This window comes from Chiloscyllium punctatum, chromosome 4, assembly GCF_047496795.1.
Source record: "Chiloscyllium punctatum isolate Juve2018m chromosome 4, sChiPun1.3, whole genome shotgun sequence".
Taxonomy (NCBI): Eukaryota; Metazoa; Chordata; class Chondrichthyes; order Orectolobiformes; family Hemiscylliidae; genus Chiloscyllium; species Chiloscyllium punctatum.
In genome coordinates, this window is record NC_092742.1 from 97,984,292 (window position 1) to 98,009,095 (window position 24,804).

Sequence of the window (24,804 nt, forward strand, 5' to 3'; positions counted from 1 at the left end):
CCCCTGCTGATGAAAGCTAACACGTCTTACATTTTAACAACCCTATCAACTTGGGTGGAAACTTTAAGGGATCTATGGACCTGGACCCCAAGATCCTTCTGTTCCTCCACACTGCCAAGAAACCTCCTTTAACCTGTAATCTGCATCCAAAATGAATCACTTCACTCTTCTCTGTGTAGAACTCAATCTGCCACTTCTCAGTCTAGTTCTGCACCTTGTCAATATCCCCTTGCAACATACAACAGCCCTCCACACTATCCACAACTCCACCAACCTTCGTGTCATCAACAAATATACGAATGCATCCTTCCACTTCCTCTAAGTAATTTATGAAAATCACAAAGAGCAGAGGTCCCAGAGAGATGCCTATGAAACACCACTGGTCATGGTGAATACTTTCCATTTACCATCACCCTCTGTCTTCTATGGGCCAGCCAATTCTGTATCCAAACTGACAGATTTCTCTGTAACCATGCCTCCTTACTTTGTCAATAAGCCTACCATGGGGAACCTTATCATATGCCCAGCTAAAATCCGTATACACCACTTCCACTGCTCTACCTTCATCAGTATTTTGTCACATCCTCAAAGAACTCAATAAGGCTTGTGAGGCATTATTTTCCCCTCACAAAGCCATGCTGACTGTCTCAAATCAAACTGTGCTTTTCCAAATAATCATAAATCCTGTTTCTCAGAATCCTCTCCAACAATTTGCTCACCATTGATGTAAGACTGATCTGTAATTCTCAGATCCCTGTTGCCTTTCTTGAATAAGGAAATAACATTTGCCACCATCCAATCATCTGGTACTACTTCAGTGGACAGTGAGGATGCAAAGATCATCGCCAAAGGCTCAGCCCTTGTTTCCCATAGTAACCTTGGTATATCCAATCTAGATCAAGAAACCTATCTATTTCCATGTTTTTCAAAATTTTCAGCACATCCACCTCCTTAACATCAACCTGTTTGAACAAATCAGCCCATTTCATGCTGTCCTCACAAATGACAAGGTCGCTCTCACTACTGAATACTGAAGCAAAGTATTCATTAAGGATCTCCCCTACATCCTCAGACTCCAGGCACAATTCCCTCCACTATCCCTGATAGGCCCTACCCTCACTCTAGCCATCCTCTTGTTCCTCACATAACACCTCATAGAACACCTTAGGGTTTTCCTTAATCCTACCCGCCAAGGCCCCCTTCTAGCTCTTCAATTCTTCAGTTCCTCCCTGGCTACCTTGTAACCCTCTAGAGCCCTGTCTGATCCTTGCTTCCTCAACCTTAAGTAAGCTTCCTTCTTCCTGTTGACTAAATGTTCCACATCTCATCATCCAAGGTTCCTTTACCCTACCATCCCTTCCTTGCTTCAGTGGGACAAACTTATTCAACACTTGCAGCAAATGCTCCCTAAACAACCTCTGCATTTCTGCTGTGCATTTCTCTGAGAATATCCCTTCCCAATTTATGCTCCACAGTTCCTGCCTAATAGCATTGTAATTCCCCTTTCTCCAATTAAATACTTTCCTATACCATCTAATCCTATCCCTCTCCATGACTATAGTAAAGGTAAGGGAGTTGTGATCACTATCACCAAAATGCACTCCCATCGAGAGATCTGACACCCCCAGTAAAGTGACTGCTCCCTTTCTGTAGGTGCAACACTATCCCTGATTAGCAATGCTACTCTCCCACCTCTTTTCCCCCTCTCTCAATTCCTTTTGAAACATCTAAACCCTGGAACATCCAACAATTATTGCAGCCCCTGTGATATCCAAGTCTCCGTAATGGCCACAACATTGTAGCTTCAAGTACTGATCCATGCTCTAAGCTGATCACCCTTATTCCTGACACTTGCGTTAAAATAAACACACTTCATCCCATCACACTGACTGCAACTTTGCCCTATCAACTGTCTATCCTTCCTCACAGACTCTCTGCATGCTGTATATGCCTCTTTACCAGTTACCCCCCATTCTTTGATCCATCACTCCAGTTCCCATCACCTTGCCAAACTAGTTTAAACCCTCCCGAAGAGCTCTAACAAACCTTCCACCCAGGATATTGGTGCCCCTTCAGTTCAGGTGCAACCCGTATCCTCCTTCCAACCATCTTCAGTTGCTTTGATCTTTCCTCTAATGTAAATTCAGAAGAGGGGTTGTTTGCTGATGAGTAGCATTCACATCTCCTCAGACACTGAAGCAGTCCATGTTCAAATGTAGCAAGACATGTTGTGCAAGTTTAGGCTGACAAGTGGCAGGTGAGATTTGCAGTACACAGATACGAAGCAACAAACACTTCCAAAAACCAAGAATCTAACTAGTGCTCCTTTACATTCTTTGGTATTGCCATCATTAAATCCCCCATGATCAATGTTCTGGGACCAGAAACCGAATGGGGCTACCTATATAAATACTGTGGCTGCAAGCACAGATCAGAGGCTAGGAAACACATATCTTACTTCCTCATTCCCCACAGCCTGTCCACCATCTGTATGGCACAAGTCAGGAGTGTGATTGAATATTCGCCACTTGTCTGAATGAATGCAGCTCCAAGAACACTCAAGAAACTTGAAATCAACCAGGACAAGCAACCTGTCTGATTGGCAACACAACCACAAACATTCAGGCTGTTCACTATCGATACTCAGAAACAGCAGTGTGTGCTATCTAAAAGATGCACTGCCAAAATTCACAAAAGATCCTTTAGACCACTCCTTTCAAACGTATGACAACTACTGTTTAGAAGAAAAAGGGCAGCAGTTGCAAAGGAACACCACCACCTTCTCAAGGGCAGCTGAGAAAAGCAATATGCAATAGTTTGACCAGGGACCCATATATCCCATGAGTGAATTGTAAAGATTCATCCCCATCTGACTTCAGCTTCCTTTAAATTTAATAAGCTCAGACTTCAGCGTTTACGGTGAACAGCTGGTTGAGACATTCACACTTGGCAGGATCACCTAAGGCACCATCAGGTCCTGTTCACATAAAGTCATAGAAATCTTCCATGCACTTCCAAGGGCCATTTGGCCCCGCGAGGTTTCAGTGGTCAAAAACTATTTAGTCTAATCCAATTTCCAGCACTTGGCCCATAGTCTTGAATTCCTTGGCATTGCAAGTGCACATCTAAATACTACTTATAGTATGAGGGTTTCTGTCTTTCCCACCCTAACAGGCAATGAGTTTCAGATTCCTACCACCAGGTAAAGTTTAGAAATAACAACCTATGCAGGACAGTTCCCACTTTATAAACTTCAGTTCAGCCAGAACTCTGCTGCATATATTTTAATTGGTTCACCAATTTCTGATGTGTTCACTGAATTGGTTCCCGTTCCAGCAACACTTCATTTTTAAAATTCTTCATCCTTGTCTTCAAATCCCTTCATAGCCTGGCCCATTCCTATTGGTTTAATATATTCCAGGCGGACAACTCTCCAAAGATCCGTGCATTATTCCAGCTTGAGCCTCTTGATCAGCTTTGATTTTCATCATTCTGCTAATTGATAGCTGTGACTTCAGCTGACTGGGCTCTCAAATCTGGAATTCCCTCCCTAAAAGACACTCCCTGAGACCTACCTCTTTGACCAAACTCTTGGTGTGACTACTTGTCCCTTTATGTCCTGATCTGTCTGTGTTAAATTTTGTTTGGGAAGTGCTTTAGGACATTTCATTGCATTAATGTAAGTGCAAGTTGTTATTGTCTTACCAGATAGCACAGTTATAACCATGCCTGTTTATAAACGCATATCTCGTTATGGCTAGGAATGAACAATGAAAATGTATTGAGGCTCATAAATAATAAAACACTGCTTGTATGGTCTATAAACATCACCCTTTGGTTCAAGGTGCCTAACAACCTTTTACTTGTTTTGTACAAAGTATTAATTCTGTTGTCTTGCATATTATGGTTGTATCCGTTCAAGTGTTTGATATCACTGAACTTCACACCCTCTCCTGATCTGAAAGTGATATGTAAACATGTTTTTGATACAGATAATCCACAAACAAGAAAAAATCAACCTCCAACGCGGACAATCATTCCATCAGGCCTGCTGGACACTATGGTAAAGAATTTATTTGTGTCACGCCTGACTGGGTCAGAGATCTGCAACTTCCTAGATGGCCTCGTTCTGCATCAGCTGTATGAGCAGAACCACTACTTCATGCGTGGACAAAGTATGTTTTCCGTCTGTAATGCTGAAATGTTGTGTTAATGTTGCAGTATTGACATATGCTAACTGGGTGATGCCACTAATTATTCAAATCACATTTACCATGGCATGACCCATAACAAAACTATGCTGTCTGTCCCTGATTAATCTGTCGCTTCTTTGCTCTGATTGTAACAGTTAGTCCAGCACCAAGGTCAGACTCACTAGCTTATAATTATTTGGTCTACCCTTCCCACATTTTTTGAATAATGGTACAACATTTATTCCCTATTTACTTCCTGACTTCCTTTAACAACCTTGGACATAGTTCAAACCGAAAGAACCGTGGATGCTGTAAATCAGAAGCAGAAACAGCAATTGCTGGCAAAGCTCAGTAAGTCTAGGCACATTTGTGAAGAGAAATTAGAGATAATGTTTCCGGTCCGGTGATCCTTCCTTAGAACTGCCTGAGATGCTGCCAGATTTCATAGAGATGTATAGTACAGAAACCAAACTTTCTGACCAACTCATCCCTGCTGACCAGATATCCCAACCCAATCTAGTCCCACCTGCCAGCACCTGGCCCATATCCCTCCAAACCCTTCCTATTCATATACCCATCCAAATGACTTTTAAATATTGCAATTGTACCAGCCTCTGCCCCTTCCGCTGGCAGCTCATTCCATACGTGTATCATCCTCTGCGTTAAAAGGTTGCCCCATAGGTCCCTTTTATATCTTTCCCCCTCACTCTAAACTTATGCCTTCTATTTACCCTATCCGTGTCCCTCATAACCTTCTTAACCTCTAAGGTTATCCCTCAGTCTCCGACACTCCAGGGAAACCAGCCCAGCCTATTCAGCCTCTACCTATAGCTCAAACCCTCCAGCCCTGGAGACATTCTTGTAAATCTTGTCTGAACCAGTTCAAGTTTCACAATGTCCTTCCTATTTGAGGAAGACCAGAATTGTGCACACTATTCCTTAGTAAAGTCCTGTACCATTGGCTTAACCAATGTCCTGTACAGCTGCAATGTGATCTCTGAACTCTCTTACTCGATGCTCTGACCAAAAAAAAGAAAGCATACTAAACATCATCTTTCTTATCCTATCGATCTGAGACTCTGCTTTCAAGGAACTATAAACCTGCACTCCAAGGTCTCTTCATTCAGCAACACTCCCCAAGACCTTACCAATTAAGTGTATAAGTCCAGTTCTGATTTGCTGTTCCAAAATGTAGCACCTAGCGTTATCTAAATTTAAACTCCATCTGCCATCTCGGCCCATTGGCCCATCTAATCAAGATCCTGTTGTAATCTGAAGTAACCTCTTTCGTTGTCCATTACATGTCCAATTTTGGTGTTATCTGCAAACTTACTAACTAATATCTCCTATGTTCATCCAAATCATTTCTATAAATGATGAAAAGTAGTGGACCCACCACTGATCCTTGTGGCACTCCACTGGTCACAGGCCTCCAGTCTGAAAAGCAACCCTCCAACACCACCCTCTGTCTTCTACCTTCAAGCCAGTTCTGTATCCAAATGGCTAGTTCTCCCCATATTCCATGTGATCTAACCTTGCTAACCAGTCTACCATGAGGAACGGTGTCAAACGCCTTACTGAAGTCCATATAGATCACATCCACTGCTCTGTCCTCATCAATCCTCTTTGTTACATCTTCAAAATACTCAATCAAGTTAGTGAGATATGATTTCCCATGCACACAGCCATGCTGACTATTCCTAATCTGTCCTTGCCTATCCAAATAGATGGAAATCTTGTCTCTCAGGATTTCTTCCAACAACTTGCCCATCTCCAATGTCCATAGTTCCCTGGCTTTTCCTTACCACCTTTCTTAAATAGTAGCACCACGTTAGCTAACGTCCAGTCTTCTGGCACCTCACCTATGATTATTGATGATCTAAATATCTCAGCAAGGGGCCCAGCAATCACTTCCCTAGCATCCCAAAGGGTTCTAGGATACACCTGGTCAGATCTTGGGGTTTCCCGATGAAGAGCTTACGTTTGAGACATTGACTGTCCTGCTCCTCAGATGCTGCCTGACTTGCTGTGCTTTTCCAGCACCACACTTTTGACTCTAATCTCCAGCTCCCGTAGTCCTCATTTTCTCCTGAGGATTGTATTCACCATTATGCATTTTAAGGCATACAGCCCCACCACATCTGTGGACCATCTATTTCCCCACGTTCTGTATCTTCCATGTCTTTCTTCATAGTAAAAATTGATGCAAAATAGTCATTTAAGACCATAAGACCATAAGACATAGGAGTGGAAGGAAGGCCATTCGGCCCATCAAGTCCACTCCGCCATTCAATCATGGCTGATGTGCATTTCAGCTCCACTTACCAGCATTCTCCCCGTAGCCCTTAATTCCTCTAGACAACAAGAATCTATCAATCTCGGCCTTGAAGACATTTAGCGTCCCGGCTTCCACTGCACTCCGTGGCAATGAATTCCACAGGCCCACCACTCTCTGGCTGAAGAAATGTCTCCGCATTTCTGTTCTGAAATGACCCCCTCTAATTCTAAGGCTGTGTCCACGGGTCCTAGTCTCCTCGCCTAACAGAAACAATTTCCTAGCATCCACCTTTTCAAAGCCATGTGTTATTTTGTACGTCTCTATTAGATCTCCCCTTAATCTTCTAAACTCCAACGAATACAATCCCAGTATCCTCAGCCGTTCCTCATATGCTAGACCTGTCATTCCAGGGATCATCCGTGTGAATCTCCGCTGGACATGTTCCAGTGCCAGTATGTCCTTCCTGAGGTGTGGGGACCAAAACTGGACACAGTACTCCAAATGGGGCCTAACCAGAGCTTTATAAAGTCTTAGTAGTACATCTCTGCTTTTATATTCCAACCCTCTTGAGATAAGAGACAACATTGCATTCGCTTTCTTAATCACAGACTCAACCTGCATGTTTACCTTTAGAGAATCCTCGACTAGCACTCCCAGATCCCTTTGTGCTTTGGCTTTATTAATTTTCTCACCATTTAGAAAGCAGTCCATGCTTTTATTCTTTTTGCCAAAGTGCAAGACCTCGCACTTGCTCACGTTAAATTCCATCAGCCATTTCCTGGACCACTCTCCCAACCTGTCTAGATCCTTCTGTAGCCTCTCCACTTCCTCAGTACTACCTGCCTGTCCACCTAACTTCGTATCATCGGCAAACTTCGCTAGAATGCCCCCAGTTCCCTCATCCAAATCATTAATATATAATGCGAACAGCTGTGGCCCCAGCACCGAACCCTGCGGGACACCGCTCGTCACCGGCTGCCATTCTGAAAAAGAACCTTTTATCCCAACTCTCTGCCTTCTGTTAGACAGCCAATCCTCAATCCATCCCAGCAGCTCACCTTGAACACCATGGGCCCTCACCTTGCTCAGCAGCCTCCCGTGTGGCACCTTATCAAAGGCCTTTTGAAAGTCTAGATAGACCACATCCACTGGGTTTCCCTGGTCTAACCTACTTGTTACCTCTTCAAAAAATTCCAACAGGTTTGTCAGGCATGACCTCCCTTTACTAAATCCATGTTGAATGTAGACTGCCTTGCTGATCTTTGAGAGGTCCTATTCTCTCGCCTTTTGTCCTTAATGTATTTATAAAATCCCTTTGGATTCTCCTTAATCCTATTTGCCAAAGCTATCTCATGTCCCCTTTTTACCCTCCTGATTTCCCTCTTAAGCATACTCCTACTCCCTTTATTCTCTAAGGATTCACTCAATCTCTCCTGTCTATACCTGACATATGCTTCCTTCTTTTTCTTCAACAAAATCTCAATTTCTCTTGTCATCCAGCATTCTCTACACCTACCAGCCTTGTCTTTCACCCCTAATGGAAACATATTGTCTATGGACTCTCATTTTTGAAGGCTTCCCGTTTTCCATCTGACTCTTTACTTGTGAACATCTGCCCCCAATCAACTTTTAGATTCTGTCTACCCTTTTCCATCACTATTGTAAAACTAATAGAATTATAGTCGCTGGCCCCAAAGGTGCTCTCCCACTGACACCTCAGTCATCTGCCCAGCCTTATTTCCCCAAGAGTAGGTCAAGTTTTGCACCTTCTCTTGTAGGTACATCCACGTACTGGATCAGAACATTTTCTAATACACACTTAACAAATTCCTCTCCATCTAAACCCTTGATACTATGGCAGTCACAGTCTATGTTTGGAAAGTTAAAATCCCCTACCATAACCACCCTATTATTCTTATAGATAACCGAGAATACAAATTTGTTTCTCGATTTCTTGCTGACTATTAGGGGGTCTATAATACAGTCCCAGTAAGGTTATCATCCCTTTCTTATTTCTCTGTTCCGTCCAAATAACTTCCCTAAATGTATTTCCGGGAATATCCTCCCTCAGCACAGCTATAATGCTATCCCTTATCAAAAACGCCACTCCCCCTCCTCTCTTGCCAACCTTCCTAATCTCCCTGGAACATTAAGCTGCCAGTCCTGCCCATCCCTGAGCCACATTTCTGGAATTGCTATGATATCCCAGTCCCATGTTCCTAACCATGCCCTGAGTTCATCTGTCTTCCCTGTTAGGCCTCTTGTGTTGACATAAATGCAGTTTCAGTCCTACCTCCTTCTCTGCCTTGTTCCTGCCTGCCCTGACTGTTTGACTTGCCCCTTTTACCAAGTGTACCAGTCTCAGATTGATCTCTTTCCTCAATATCTCCCTGCGTTCCACCCCTACCTTACTAGTTTAAATCCTCTTGAGCAGCTCTAGCAAATCTCCCTGCCAGGATATTAGTCCCCTTCCAATTCAGGTGCAGTCCATCCTTCTTGTACAGGTCACTTCTATCCCAGAAAAGATTCCAATTATCCAGAAATGTGAATCCTTCTCGCCTGCACCAGCTCCTCAGCCACACATTCATCTGCTCTAACCACCTATTCCTATCCTCACTAGCTCATAGCACTGGGAGTAATTCAGCTGTTACTACTCTCAAGGACTTCCTTTTTAAATTCCTGCCTAACTTCCGATATTCTCCCTTCAGAATTTCGTCCTTTTCTCTTCCTATGTCAATTGTTCCAATGTGTACAACGGCCTTCTGCTGGTCCCACAACCCTTTGAGATTATTCTGCACTCTTTCCCAGATATCCTTGATCTTGGCAGGAGGGAGGCAACACACCACTCTGATTTCTCGCTGTCGGCCACAGAAGCATCTGTCTGTGCCTCTGATTAGAGAGTCCACTGTCACAATCGGTCACTTGAACCTGATGTACCCCTCATTATATTACAGCCAATCTCAGTACCAGAAACTTGGCTATTCGTGCTACATTCCCCTAAGAGTGCGTTACATTTTCCAAAACACAATACTTGCTTGAGACAGGGATAGCAACAGGAGACTCCTGCACTACCTACCTCCCTCCCACTCCTTTCCACGCCTGACAAACTTATTACATTCTTCAAGGAGGTAATGAGCAGATAGATAAAAGGGAGCCAGTAAATATTTGGCTTTCCAAAAAGTGTTCAGTAAGGTACTACTAGTAAGTCTACTTAAGATGCCATGGTGTTGAGGATAGTATATTAGCAGAGATGGAAGAGTGGCTAACAAGAGAATTGGGCTAAGGAGGGAATTTTAAAAATGGCGACTTGTAACTACTGGAGTGCCTCAGGGATCAGTGCTGGGCCCACAATTATTTACAATGTACATTCATGACTTGGATGAGGTAAGTGAACACTTTTTAGCCAAGCTTGCCTTCCCATTTATTTTTGGGTCATCTGCAAGTCGTGAGGGTGACATTGACAATCTGCAGACAAATAAAAGGTAAATGAGTAAGCAAAAGCTTGACAATTCGAATATAATGTGGGAAAGTTAGGTTATGCCAACCCTAACCCTATCACGGATTTGTCAGGAAGAAGATGGGCAGCACGGTGGCACAGTGGTTAGCACTGCTGCCTCACAGCGCCAGAGACCTGGGTTCAATTCCCACCTCAGGTGACTGACTGTTTGCACATTCTCCCCGTGTCTGCGTGGGTTTCCTCCGGGTGCTCCAGTTTCCTCCCACAATCCAAAAATGTGCGGGTCAGGTGAATTGGCCATGCTAAATTGCCCGCAGTGTTAGGTGAAGGGGTAAATGTAGGGGTATGGGTGGGTTGTGCTTCGGCGGGTCGGTGTGGACTTGTTGGGCCAAAGGGCCTGTTTCCATACTGTAAGTAATCTAATCTAAAAAATATCTGATTTTAAATGCAGAAAGATGCAGAAAACTTCAGCACCAAGGGATTGGGGATATTTATGCATGAATCCCAGAAACTTAAGTTTTACAGGTGACATGGAAGACAAATAGAATGTTGGCTTTGTTTCAAAGAGAATGGAATATAAATATAAGGATGTCTTGCTAAAGCTATACAAGGCTTTAGCGAGACATAGTTGAATCACATCTGCAACACTGGTTTTGGTTCTCTTAGCTAAGGAAAGGCACTTCACTTTGGAAACTCCCCACCCCCCCCAAATTTATTTCTTATAAGGATGTATTGTGTAGGTTGGGCTTGTACTCTAGAAGAATGTTGGAATGGAGAGGTTATATATGGAGAGATTATTTCTCCTTGTGGGACAGTCTAGGACCAAAGGACACAATCTCTTAAATTTAAGCTGAAATGAGGAGGAATTGATTTCTCTGAGGGTAGTGATTCTGTGAAATTCTTTACTGTAAAGGGCTTTTGAGGCTGGGTCAGTGAGTATTTTCAAGGCTAAAAAAGACATTTTCAATCAGTAAGGGAATCAAGGTTTATGAGTCAAAGGCTGAAAGTGGAGTTGAGAATTATCAGATCAAGGGGATGAGCAAGAATCCAAGGAAAATAATGAAAGGTATCTCAATGGTGAGGGGTACAGACAAGCATTTCAGTGACCACAGATGTGACTCTAGGATGGTCTGTTCCCTCACTGTGCCAGGGTCTGGAATGTCACTGAACAGCTGCAAGGCATCCTGAAAGGGCAGGAAGGTAAGTCAGTGGTACAGTGATAATAGGTAGACTGAGGAATGAAGGCATGCATAAAGAATTCAGGGAGCTAAGCAATAGGTTGAAAACCAGGACCTCCAAGGAATAATGTCTGAATTACTCCTGATGCCACGTTATCAAGTACTGAAATAGGACAATAGAGCAGATGAATGCATGACTCAACAGTTGATGCAGGAGGGAGGGTTTTAGATCTCTTAGTCACTGGGAGCATTTCTGAAGAAGCTGGGATCTGTATATGTGGGGCAATCTGCACCTGAAATAGAATAGGCCCAACATCCTTGTGGGAAGGTTTGCTAGTGTTGTTGGGAGGGGTTGAAACTAGTTTGGCAGTGGGAGGGGAACATAGTGTTGTTCAATTGGGACACAACATACTTTAGTAATGGAACCAAAGAACAGCAAGTTCAGCTATGTTGAGATACAAAGGAGTAAGAAGAGGCTGTATGACCTCTAATGCTAGGAATATTAAGGGTGAGGATTGACATGTGAAACTGCAATGTTTTAGACATCACAGGTGTGTTTCAGGAAGGCGCAGGATTGGCACCTCATTAATCTGGGGTATTGGATCTTCAGGTGAGACAGGGAAAGGTGAAAAATTGGAGATGATACTGCATTATTAATTAAGAAGTCTGTTACTTAAGTATATATCTTCAAATGAGTCTGTGGGTAGCACTTTGGAAGATAAAGGGTAGTCTCAAAGCTGGCATGTATTATAGGCCCCCAAAGCAGGCAGTAGAGGAGCAGATAGTAATTAGAAATTATATTAAGGGATTTCAACTTCCCAATATTAATTGGGGTAGTCATAGCATAAAGGGGAAAGATTTAGAGCCATGACTTATACAGCATGGAAACAGACCCTTCGGTCCAACCAGTCCATGCTGAGCATAATCCCAAACTGAACTAGCCCCATCTGCCTGCTCCTGGCCCATATCCTTCCAAACTTTTCCTATTCATGTATTGATCCAAAAGTCTTTTAACATTATAATTGTACCCACGTCCACCACTTCTGCTGAACCATCCTGCGTAAAAAAATTGCCCCTCAAGTATTTTTTTAATCTCTCTCCTCTCACGTTAAAAATATGCCCTCTAGTCTTGCAAACCTCCATCCTAGGGGAAATACAAATACCACTAGCTATTTATTTATTTATCTATTTATTTTATAAACTTATCCAGTCTTTCTTCATAACTTAAACCTTCCATACATCCTGGCAACATCCTGGCAAATCATCTCTTCTGAACCAGTTTAATAATATCCTTCTTATAACGAGGGGCTAATGCCAACATTGGGACAACTGTCTCTCAGACGAGTCAAGCAGCAGCATGACATTCCTACTCATGGAATTGTACCTTAAAGACGTTGTCCCAGACACTCCCAATTATCATCCCTGGATATGTGTCCCGTCTCACCAGCAGATCTGACCCAGCAGAAGGAGTTGCCCTGCAAGTCCCCAACATTGACTCCACACCCCAGGAAGTCTCATGGCTTCAGGCGAAATGCAAGCAAATAATTCTCCTGCTGATTACCACACATGGTCCTCTCTCAGTTGATGAGAGAGGATGAGAGAAAACACTTGGAGGAAGCATCGAGAGTGGCAAGGAGAGTTGTTTTCTGTCAACATGTTCAATGTCTGTTAAGGACAGGTGCAATGCTGAGCTAAATTTGGAAGAGTGAAGCCAGACAGGTGGTCAGCATTTTAGTGGCAATGAGCACAACACTTACATTTTAAGTTTATGGAAATGGGTGGTCTGCAAAAAAAAAGGGTTTTGCATTGAGGGGGAAGGCAGAATTTATTAAAATAAGGCAGGATCTGGCCAAAGTAAACTGGGAACTTGGGGGAAAATCTACAGCAGAACAGTCCAGGGTGTTCAGCAAGGGAATGTAGATAGTACAGCCCAACATGTTCCCTTTAGGGAACAAGCCCAGAAAACCCTTGGTGTCCAGGAATATTCAGGACTGGCTAAGAAAGAAAAGTCTTCTAGAAGATGCAAAGGGAACAAAACACTGGACACCCTAGTGGAATACAAGTAGTGCAGGGGGTTTATTTTAACAATTAGGAGAACAAAGAAGGGACATGTAAAAACATTGGCAGGTAACATTAGGGAGAATCCCAAGATATTCTCAGTGTAGCAGAGGGAAGAGGATAACCAGGGAGAGAGAGTAGGGCCCATTAGGAACCAAGAGGGCAGTGTGTTTGTGTGGAGCTGAAAGACATTGACAGGATATTAAATGAGTGTTTCACATTTACCTTCACTCACGAGGAGGTTGTAGGTGCAGAATTTGGGAAGAGGGACTGTAAAGTTCTTGAGCAGATTGACAGAGGGAATGTAGAGGTATTGGAGGTTTGGCACGCTTAACGATGGGCAAATTGCAAGTCTGGATGAGTTGTATCCCTGAACGCTGTGGGAGGCAAGGCAGGAAATTACAAGGGCTTTGACCCACATTTTTAATTCCACTCAGGCTATGAGAGGTGCTGGTGGGCTGGAGGATAGCTGAGGTGGTTCTGCTTTTCAAGAAGTGTGATGGCAATAACAAGGGAATTACAGACTAGTGAGTCTTAAATCAGTAGTGTGGAAAATTCTGAAAGAGAGAATTTATCTCCTCTCCATTTGGAGAGGCACAATTTGATCAGGGATCATCTGCATGCGTAACAAATTTGGTTGAGTTTTTCAGGTGTGTAGGTGAGGGTAACACACTTGATGTAGTTTATGTGGATTTCAGCAAAGCCTTTCACACTGGAGACTAAAAAAGAAGGTAGAGGCACACGGGATTCAGGGTAACTTGACAGGTTGGATCCAAAATTGCTTCAGTGGTGGGAGACAGAGGGTGGTTGTAGAAGGCTGTTTGTGTGGAGGCAGGTGTCCATAGGCACACAACAAGGATCAGTGCTGGGTCCCTTTTTTATTCATTACTTATATAAAAACAATATACATGAGTGTGGGAGACAGTAATAACTTCCAGCATGTTCCTGTGAGGGTGAAGGGCAAGATTAGCAAGAATAGGGAACCCTGAATGATGAGATATTGAGGCTTTCACCAGAAAAGAGGAGGCATGGCTCAGTTACAGATAGCTAGGATCGAGAGAATCCCGAGTGGTATATAGAGGATACAGGAGTTTACTGAAGAAGGAATCAGAAGGACGAAAAGGGGGCACAAAACAGCTTTGTCTGGGAAGATTAGGGTGAATCTAATAGAGGTTATTTAATATATTAAAGGAAGATTAATAACTAGAGAAAGAAGAGGACCACTCAAGGATCAAAGCGGACAGGTGAATAAATCTCTTGGTCCTGACCAGATATATGCAAGAACACTGCAAGAAGCTAGAGAAGAAATTGGCGGGATCCTGGTTAATATTTTTGCATCACCGTTAGCCATGGGTGAGGTCCCGGAAGACTGGAGGATAGTGAATCTTTTGCCCTTATTCAAGAACGGCTGCAATGAAAAACCTGGGAAGCATAGATCAGTAAGCCTAACACCTGTGGTGGGTACATTACTTGAGAAGATTCTGAGATAAGATATACATGCATTTGGAAAGACCGGGTTTGATTCGGAGTAGTTAGCATGGTTTTGTGTATAAGAGGTCATGCCTCACAAATTTGTTAGAGTTCTTTGAAGTGACCAGGAAGGTTGATAAGGGCAGGATGCTTAGACATAGTCTATATGGATTTCAGTAAGCCTTTTGATAAGGTTCCACATGGTGGGCTGCTCTGAAAGGTTAGATCACATGGAGTCCAGAGGAGCTGGCAAATTGGATACACAATTGGCTTGATAGTAGGTAGCAAAGGGTAATAGTGGAAGGATGTTTGTTGAATTTGAGGCCTGTGATTAGTGATGTGCCTCAGGGGTCATGCAGTTTGTTATCTATATCACTGATTTGGTTGAGAATGTACAAGGCATAATTAGTAAGTTTGCAGATGACATTAAAATAGGTGGTATTGTGAGCAGTGAGGGAGGTTATCAGAAATTGCAGCAGGACCTTGAACAGCTGGGGAATTGGGCTGAGAAATGGCAAATACGTGTGAGGTCTTGCATCTTGAAAAGTCAAATCAAGGTAGGAGTTTCATGGTGAATGGTAAGGCCTTAAGGAGTGTAGTGGAACAGAGGGATCTTGGAGTTCAGATGCACAGTTCTCTGAAAGTGGAGTCACAGGTGGACAGGGCAGTGAAGACGACATTTGGCACATTGGCCTTCATCAGTCAGGGCAATGAGTATAGGAGTTGAGAAGTTATGTTGCAGTTGTACAGGACATTGGTGAGGCCACAGTTAGAGTTTTGTGTTCAGCTTTGGTCACCTTGCTATAGGACGTTATTAATCTGGAAAGGAGTACAGAAGAAGTTTACATGGATGTTGCCAGGACTCAATGGTCTGAGTTATAGGGAGAGGTTGGACAAGCTAAGACCTTTTTCTTTAGAGCATAGGACACTGAGGGGGGACTTAATAGAGGTGTATAAAATCATGAGAGGCATGGATGCGGTGAATATTGTTAGTCTTTTTTCCCAGGATTGGGGAATCGAGGACTAGAGGGCATCAGTTTAATTTCAGAGGGGAAAGAATAAAAGGGAAACTGAGGAGCAACTTTTTTTTTTTAAAGAGGGTGATACACATATGGAATGAGCTGCTAGCAGAAGTGGTTGAGGCAGAAACATTAACATTTAAAAGGCATTTGGACAAATACATTGATTGAAAGGATATGGGCCAAATGGGATTAGCATAGATGGACGTTTTGGTCGGCATGGACCAGTTTGGGCCAAAGGGCCTGTCTCCATGCGGTAGGACTCTAAGTAAGTTTCTGGGTGATATAAAGATTGGCTAGTTGATTAATATTAAGAAGGAAGTCTTTGGTTACAGGGAGATATAAATGGGTTGGTCAGTTGGGTATTAGTGACAGAGGAAAATCGCCTATACAGTGTATTCAAAAAGAACGGATACCCAATGAACACAGTCCACTGCTTTCTCAGCAACAAACTCAAACAAGCAGAGAAAACACGTCCAGAAACCCTAGCCACTCTCCCCTATATCAAAGACATCTTAGAAATGACTGCCAGATTACTCAGACCTCTTGGCATCCTTACATACAGATGAGGAAGGACACCACTTCACCTGGGACAACGCATTCATTCTAGGACAAGCCACACAAAGACACTCACGAGAATTCCTTGAAAAATGGCATTCTAACTGGGAGTCTATCATGAGAAAAAGAAAAGGAAATAACATTACCACAGGAAATGACCAACTCTAGGAAACCTAAACACCCAAACAGAAAGTGGTCCATACCACCAGCGCTTCACCCGGAGGCTTACTGATGATGTTACCTAGTATGGTGACGAAACGTCTGAAAATGAACCTTGCAGATCAGCAAGCAAACCTACATCCAGAACCTCAACCTGAGCTACAAATCTTTTCAAAACTCGCTGATTTTCAGATTTCTTGAAAATGCAGTATTTTGCTTTTAATACTTCTGAGGTGTACCCTCATGTACCTGCAGTTAAGGACATTTATAGGAACATCTGGTGAAAGGAGAGGAGAGGAGAGTACTGAGTGATATTATGCTTTGTCTAGAGTCAGTTCACTGCCTTGATCCAAAGGTGAAGGCTGGCTTTTGAGATGAAATATTGGAGAGCTTGGATATGTCTGCTGCTGCAGCAAGAGACAGCAACTTCAAACGAGGGATAAACTAAGGGGTAGAGTAATAGCAATTCTATCCAATGCAAAGACTGCAGTTCATACTCAAGATTTTTTTAAAAAAGAAATCAAATTATTAACACACCAGTGATTGTGTTAGATTTGTCATTAGTAGAAAACAAGATGTGCGTAAGTTGTGTAAAATTTTGAAGGGAGCAATGCAATAGCATCCTCTTGTGGCTTTTGTTAAACTTGTACTACGACAAATTGGTTTAGTTCAGTATTTATGTGCGGAAAACTGGTTTTAGTCTGTCCCATAAATATATCATTCTTTCATTCTTCTAGACTTCAATCTTTCCTCACATGCCAAAGGCCTGCATTCCCATTGTGTCTGTCTTCTTGAGTCATAGAGATGTACAGCATGGAAACAGACCTTTCGGTCCAACCCGTCCACGCCGACCAATATCCCAACCCAATCTAGTCCCACCTACCAGCACCCAGCCCATATCCCTCCAAACCCTTCCAATTTTTATACCCATCCAAATGCCTCTTAAATGTTGCAATTGTACCAGCATCCACCACATCCTCTGGCAGCTCATTCCATACACGTATCACCCTCTGTGTGGAAAAAGTTGCCCCATAGGTCTCTTTTATATCTTTCCCCTCTCATCCTTAAACCTATGCCCTTTAGTTCTGGACTCCCCAACCCCAGGGAAAAGACTTTGTCTATTTATCCTATCCACGCTCCTCATAATTTTGTAAACCTCTATAAGGTCACCCCTCAGCCTCTGACACTCCAGGGAAAACAGCCCCAGCCTGTTCAGCATCTCCCTGTAGCTCAGATCCTCCAACCCTGGCAACATCCTTGTAAATCTTGCCTGAACCCTTTCAAGTTTCACAACATCTTTCCTATAGGAAGGAGACCAGAATTGCACGCAATATTCCAACAGTGCCCTAACCAATGTCCCGTACAGCCGCAACATGACCTCCCAACTCATGTACTCAATACTCTGACTAATAAAGGAAAGTATACCAAACGCCTTCTTCACTATCCCATCTACCTGCGACTCCACTTTCAAGAAGCTATGAACCTGTAATCCAAGGTCTGTTCAGCAACACTCCCTAGGACCTTCCCATTAAGTGTATAAGTCCTGCTAAGATTTGCTTTCCCAAAATGCAGCACCTCGCATTTATCTGAATTAAACTCCAACTGCCACTTCTTGGCCCATTGGCCCATCTGGTCCAGATCCTGTTGTACTCTGAGGTAACCTCTTTGCTGTCCACTGCACCTCCAATTTTGGTGTCATCTGCAAACTTACTAACTGTACCTCTTATGCTCGCATCCAAATCATTTATATAAATGACAAACAGTAGAGGACCCAGCACCGATCCTTGTGGCACTCCACTGGTCACAGGCCTCCAGTCTGAAAAACCCTCCTCCACCACCCTCTGTCTTCTAACTTTGAGCCAGTTCTGTATCCAAGTGGCTTGTTTTCCCTTTATTCCATGAGATCTAACCTTGCTAATCAGTCTCCCATGGGGAACCTTGTTGAATGCCTTACTGAAGTCCATATAGTTGCTTACAGTTTAAACTGTTCTCAGGGAGACTAAACTGTAAACTCAACTTTCCTACCTGTACATTATAACCCTCTTTATAATAAAAGACCAACATTCTATTTTCATTTCTAAATATTTGCTGCAACTGAACATTAATATATTTTGTGATTCATGTACAAAGACCTCTTTACTGCAGTTTACTGTAGTCTCTCTCAGTTTAAATAAAATTCAACTTACTATTCTTCTTCCCATACTGGACAGTCTGACATTTTCTTACATCATACTCCATCTGGCAGTCTTTGTCTACGCATTTAACTATCTATTCCATTGTATATGTTTTTGTATCCTCCTCATAACCTGCTTTCCTATCTTTGTATGATTATCAAACATGGCTTTAATACAGGTGATGCCTGCTTCTAAGCTATTAATGTAAATTGTAATTAGCATTGGTCTCTGAGATGCTTCACTAAATACAGTTTGCCTACCTGAAAATAATCAATTTATTATGATTTTTTTTAAATTAGGTAATCCGCAATCTTTTCCAATGCAATGAACCCACTTGTGCAGTAACATTTCCTGGGCTACTCTAGCAAATACCTTTTGGAAATTCAAATATACTACATCTGCAGGCTCAACTTTGTGCACCTGACTTGTTACATCTCAAAGAACTCAGAATTCCTTTACACAAAATTATATTGATTCTGCCTAACTATATCATGCTTTTCTAATGCCCTGCTACAACCTCTTGAATAATGGATTTTCCCCAAAGCCAGATGTTGGACTAATTGGTAAATAGTTTCCTGTCTCCTTCATTTAAAATCATTGGTGATCTTCTACATGACCTCTGCCTTCCTACCCTCTGCCATAGTTTTTGATTTCCTTGCTGTCCAAAATTGTGACTATCTAAATCTTGAATCTTTAATAGACCTGTCCGGTAGAGACAAAAAGTTTCACAACCCACCAAGAAATTCTCCTCATGTTGACCCCTCATCCGAGTGGGACTCTAGACCTTTCAGAGCTGAAAATGTGTTGCTGGAAAAGCGCGGCAGGTCAGGCAGCGTCCAAGGAATAGGAGAATCGACGTTTTGGGCATCAGCCCTTCTTCAGGCCTGAAATGTCGATTCTCCTGCTCCTTGGATGCTGCCTGACTTGCTACGCTTTTCCAGCAACACATTTTCAGCCCTGATCTCCAGCATCTGCAGTCCTCACTTTCTCCTCTAGACCTTTCAGCCAGTTTCATATATCCTTCAAAAGTCACCTAAAATTATTATACATTTCAGTGAAATCATCTGTCATTCTCTGAACCGCAAGAAATGGAGGCATTCCACCCACCTCTCTATTCAAGTTGTGATGTGATTGTAGATCTGTATAAAAACTGTTCAAACGGTCAGTTGTGTAATTATAAAAGTAGCCTTTGGAAATGAAACACCTAACTTCCGAGTTCACATTTTGAGTTCGATATGACTCCTTTTCATCTAAAGAACAGTCGACTAGACTAGAAATGTTAACTCTATTTGTCTCCCAGATAGAGCCTGCTGAGCTTCTCCAGGATTTTGTGTTTCAGATTTCCAAAATCCACACTATTTTGCTTTTAACTAGCTTATCCTCCTGGTTGTTTTGACATGTTGACATTATTTTCATGACTGAAGGAAACATTTTTTTGGTTCTCTTTTGCCTGTTCTTTTAATTTATGCTATTTTTAACAAATCTTCCAGTTGAACATCTGGACTCTGCTCCAAACAAACTGACACCTATGGCAAAGCAGTTGTATTTGGTTGATGCTGGATTCTCAATTAATTCGGCATTTCCCCTTGCCCTACGGTCACAGCGACGTATCGATGTCATCCTGTCCTTTAGTTTTAGTCGAGGATCGCCATTTAAGGTGAGGAGATTGATCTGTAACAGTGTTCCCTGTCAACATAGTTATGTGACCTCGATGTATATCTGCCCTATAAGCTGAATTTCTACCCAGACAGCATAATGTATACGGTGCTTATAATATTAAGTGTGGAACATTAATGTGTTTGTCCTCATTTTTAAAAATGTAGATTTTAGATTATAAAAAAGAGGATTTGAGTTTGGTACATGACATTTATTTACATGCTATCTCATATTTTTAAATGAACTTATTTGACTGTGGCCATCACATCCTGGAGATCTAGGAATTGACAAAGTTGACATTGAGAGGATGTTTGCTCATGTGAGGAAATCTAGAATGAGGGGTCACAGTTTTAGAATAAAGAATAGCAGGTTTAAAATAGAGATGAGAAATTACTTCCCTCAAAGGTTCGTGAGTCTGTGGAATTCACTACCCCAGCACATGGTTTAATGCCAGCATATCTTGTAAATTTAAGGAGCTAGAGGACAGTAATGGGTAATTAGTAATGAGTTGAAAGGTGCACAGAAGGGTGGAGTTAAGGCTGAGATGTGATCAGCAATGATTTATGAAAGAGCAAGCTTGACTGGCTAAATTGCTTACTTCAATTCCTAGTTATGCTTTTAAGATTACCTGCACTGAATGGTCAATTCTCTATACCCTTGGGACAAGGTGATATGAACAATAATTACTCAACTGTTGGGGTTACCTACATCAAGGAAAAAAAACATAAATATAGTCAGAGGGAGAGATAGAGACATTTGTCACAACCATACATTTCTAACACATAGTTCTTTAGTTATTTTGCTCTTTATACCTTAGAAACATTCCTGGGAATCCATACTTATAAGACAAATGCTCATTATCAAAGACTCAACAGTGACATTTGTTATAGTCTTAAGGATTGCTGTAATGAACACTTTCCTGGCCAAGGCATCGTTTGATTACCTAATGTTTCAACTATACCTTGTGTAGCCAGTTTCTGGAAGCAGACCAAATTCAATGAACTTTGCTCAAAATGCTTTTTTTTTCTCGTTAGGTTTAGATGAGATTACTTAGAGTGTGGCAACAGGCCCTTCAGCCCAACAAGTCCACACTGACCCTCCGAAGAGCAACCCACCTAGACCCATTCCCCTACATTTACCCCCTCACCTAACACTATGGGCAATTTAGCATGGCCAATTCACCTAACCTGCATGTTTTTGAACTGTGGGAGGAAACCGGAGCACCCGGATGAAACCCACGCAGACACTGGGAGAATAGAACATAGAACAGTACAGCACAGAACAGGCCCTTCAGCCCACGATGTTGTGCTGACCATTGATCCTCATGTATGCACCCTCAAATTTCTGTGATCATATGCGTGTCCAGTAGTCTCTTAAATGTCCCCAGTGACCTTGCTTCCACAACTGCTGCTGGCAACGCATTCCATGCTCTCACAACTCTCTGTGTAAAGAACCCGCCTCTGACATCCCCTCTAGTCCAAAGATGTGCAGGGCAGGTGAATTGGCCATGCTAAATTGTCCGTAGTGTTAGGTAAGGGGTAGATGTAGGGGTATGGGTGGGTTGCGCTTCGGCGGGGCGGTGTGGACTTGTTGGGCCGAAGGGCCTGTTTCCACACTGTAAGTAATCTAATCTAATCTAATCTATACTTTCCTCCAACCAGCTTAAAACTATGACCACTCGTGTTAGCCATTTCTGCCCTGGGAAATAGTCTCTGGCTATTGACTCTATGTATGCCTCTCATTATCTTGTATAACTCAATTAGGTCCCCTCTCCTCCTCTTTTTCTCCAATGAAAAAAGTCCGAGCTCAGTCAACCTCTCTTCATAAGATAAGCCCTCCAGTCCAGGCAGCATCCTGGTAAACCTCCTCTGAACCCTCTCCAAAGCATCCACATCTTTCCTATAATAGGGCGACCAAAACTGGACGCAGTATTCCAAGTGCGGTCTAACCAAAGTTTTATAGCGCTGCAACAAGATCTCATGAGGGATTCCGGTTTCTGGGGAAGGTGGGACCTCTATAAACAGGATGGTCTCCACCTGAACCTGAGGGGCACCAGCATCCTTGGGGGGAGGTTTGCTAGTGCTCTTTGGGAGGGTCTTTGCAGGGGCATGGGAACCTGGACTGTAGCTTTAGGGTACAGGACCTTGAGTGTAGGGAGGTTAGGAACAAGGCATCGATCTCGAAGGAGGGTGCCGGTAAAGAGGATGGTGGCTTGAAGTGTGTATACTTCAATGCCAGAAGTATAAGAAATAAGGTAGGTGAACTTGCAGCGTGGGTTGGTACCTGGGACTTCGATGTTGTGGCCATTACAGAGATGTGGGTAGAACAGGGACAGGAATGGCTATTGCAGGTTCTAGGGTTTAAATGTTTTAGTAGGGTCAGAGGTGGGGGTAAAAAAGGGGGAGGTGTGGCATTGCTTGTCAAAGATAGTATTACAGCGGTGGAAAGGACGATGGAGGAAGACTTGCCATCTGAGGTAGTTTGGGCTGAGGTTAGAAATAGGAAAGGTGAGGTCACCCTGTTAGGAGTTTTCTACAGGCCTCCTAATAGTCCGAGAGAAGTAGAGGAAAGTATTGCAAGGATGATTCAGGAGAAGAGTGAAAGTAGTAGGGTGGTTGTTATGGGGGACTTTAACTTCCCAGATATTGACTGGGAAAGCTATAGCTCAAGTTCGTTAGATGGGTCGGTGTTTGTCCAATGTGTGCAGGAGGGTTTCCTGACACAATATGTAGACAGGCCAACAAGAGGTGAGGCTATACTGGATTTGGTTCTAGGTAATGAACCAGGCCAGGTGTTAGACTTGGAGGTAGGTGAGCACTTCGGGGACAGTGACCACAACTCGGTGACTTTTACTCTAGTGATGGAGAGGGATAAGTGTTATATCCCTCTCCATGGGCAGGAGTTATAGCTGGGGGCAGGGAAATTATGATGCGGTGAGGCATGACGTGGGATGTGTGGATTGGAAAAATAGGCTTCAGGGGAAGGACACAAATGATATGTGGAGCTTGTTCAAGGAGCAGCCATTGGGTGTCCTTGATAAGTATGTACCAGTCAGGCAGGGAGGAAAGGGTCGTGTGAGGGAGCCGTGGTTTAATAAGGAATTGGAATCCCTTGTAAAAGGGAAGAGGGCGGCCTATGTAAAGATGAGGCGTGAAGGTTCAGTTGGGGCGATTGAGTGTTATAAGGTAGCCAGGAAGGATCTAAAGAGAGAGCTAAGAGCAGCGAGAAGGGGACATGAAAAGTCCTTGGTTGGTAGGATTAGGGAAAACCCTAAGGCTTTCTATAGGTATGTCAGGAATAAAAGGATGACTAGGGTAGGTATCGGTCCAGTCAAGGATAGTAGTGGGAAGTTGTGCGTGGAGGCGGAGGAGATCGGTGAGACACTAAATCAATACTTTTCGTCAGTATTCACTCAGGAACAGGACACTGTTGCTGATATGAATATTGAGTCACAAGTGATTAGAATGGATGGCTTTGAGGTATGTAGGGAAGAGGTCTGGGGAATACTGGAAAGGATGAAAATAGATAAGTCCCCTGGGCCTGATGGCATTTATCCTAGGATCCACGGGGAAGCTAGGGAGGAGATAGCGGAGCCATTAGCCTTGATTTTTATGTCGTCGTCTACAGGAATAGTGCCAGAAGACTGGAGGATAGCGAATGTGGTTCCCTTGTTCAAGAAGGGGAGTAGGGACAGCCCTAGTAACTATAGGCCAGTGAGTCTCACTTCTGTTGTGGGCAAAGTCTTAGAGTGAATTGTAAGGGATAGGATTTATGAACATCTGGATAGGAATAATGTGATCAAGGATAGCATGGTTTTGTGAAGGGCAGGTCGTGCCTCATAAACCTTATTGAGAAGGTGACCAAGGAAGTGGACGAGGGTAAAGCAGTAGATGTGGTGTATATGGATTTTAGCAAGGTGTTCGATAAGGTACCCCATGGTAGGCTACTGCAAAAATTACAGAGGTATGGCATTGAGGGCGCATTAGAGGTTTGGATTAGGAATTGGCTGGCTGGAAGGAGACAGAGGGTAGTAGTTGATGGTAAAGGTTCATCTTGGAGTGCAGTTACTAGCGGTGTTCCGCAAGGATCTGTTTTGGGACCATTGCTGTTTGTCATTTTTATAAATGACCTGGAGGAGGGGCTTGAAGGCTGGGTGAGCATGTTTGCGGATGATACGAAAGTTGGTGGAGTTGTGGACAATGAAGAAGGATGTGGCAGGTTACAGCGGGATATAGATAAGTTGCAGAGCTGGGCAGAAAGGTGGCAAATGGAGTTCAATGTAGCTAAGTGTGAAGTCATTCACTTTGGTAGGAGTAACAAGAAGATGGATTACTGGGCTAATGGTAGTGTGGATGAGCAGAGGGATCTTGGTGTCCATGTACACAGATCTCTGAAAGTTGCCACCCAGGTAAATAGTGCTGTGAAGAAGGCATATGGCGTACTGGACTTTATTGGTAGAAGAATTGAGTTCCAGAGTCCTGAGGTCATGTTGCAGTTGTATAAGACTCTGGTGTGGCCTTATCTGGAGTATTGTGTACAGTTTTGGTCGCCATACTATAGGAAGGATGTGGAGGCACTGGAACGGGTGCAGAGGTGGTTTACCA

General features: G+C 43.2%; 1 protein-coding gene across 1 annotated transcript in view; it reads left to right on the plus strand.

Moving 5' to 3' along the window:
* Positions 1-24,804, plus strand: part of LOC140476007 (cytosolic phospholipase A2 zeta-like) — a gene marked incomplete at its 3' end in the record, with an annotated part of 132,360 nt that overhangs the window by 104,766 nt on the left and 2,790 nt on the right. The window contains exons 18-19 of the mRNA XM_072567910.1: positions 3,993-4,175; positions 20,035-20,201. Of these exons, the coding sequence (XP_072424011.1) occupies positions 3,993-4,175; positions 20,035-20,201 (350 nt within the window). The remainder of the gene's footprint in view (positions 1-3,992; positions 4,176-20,034; positions 20,202-24,804) is intronic.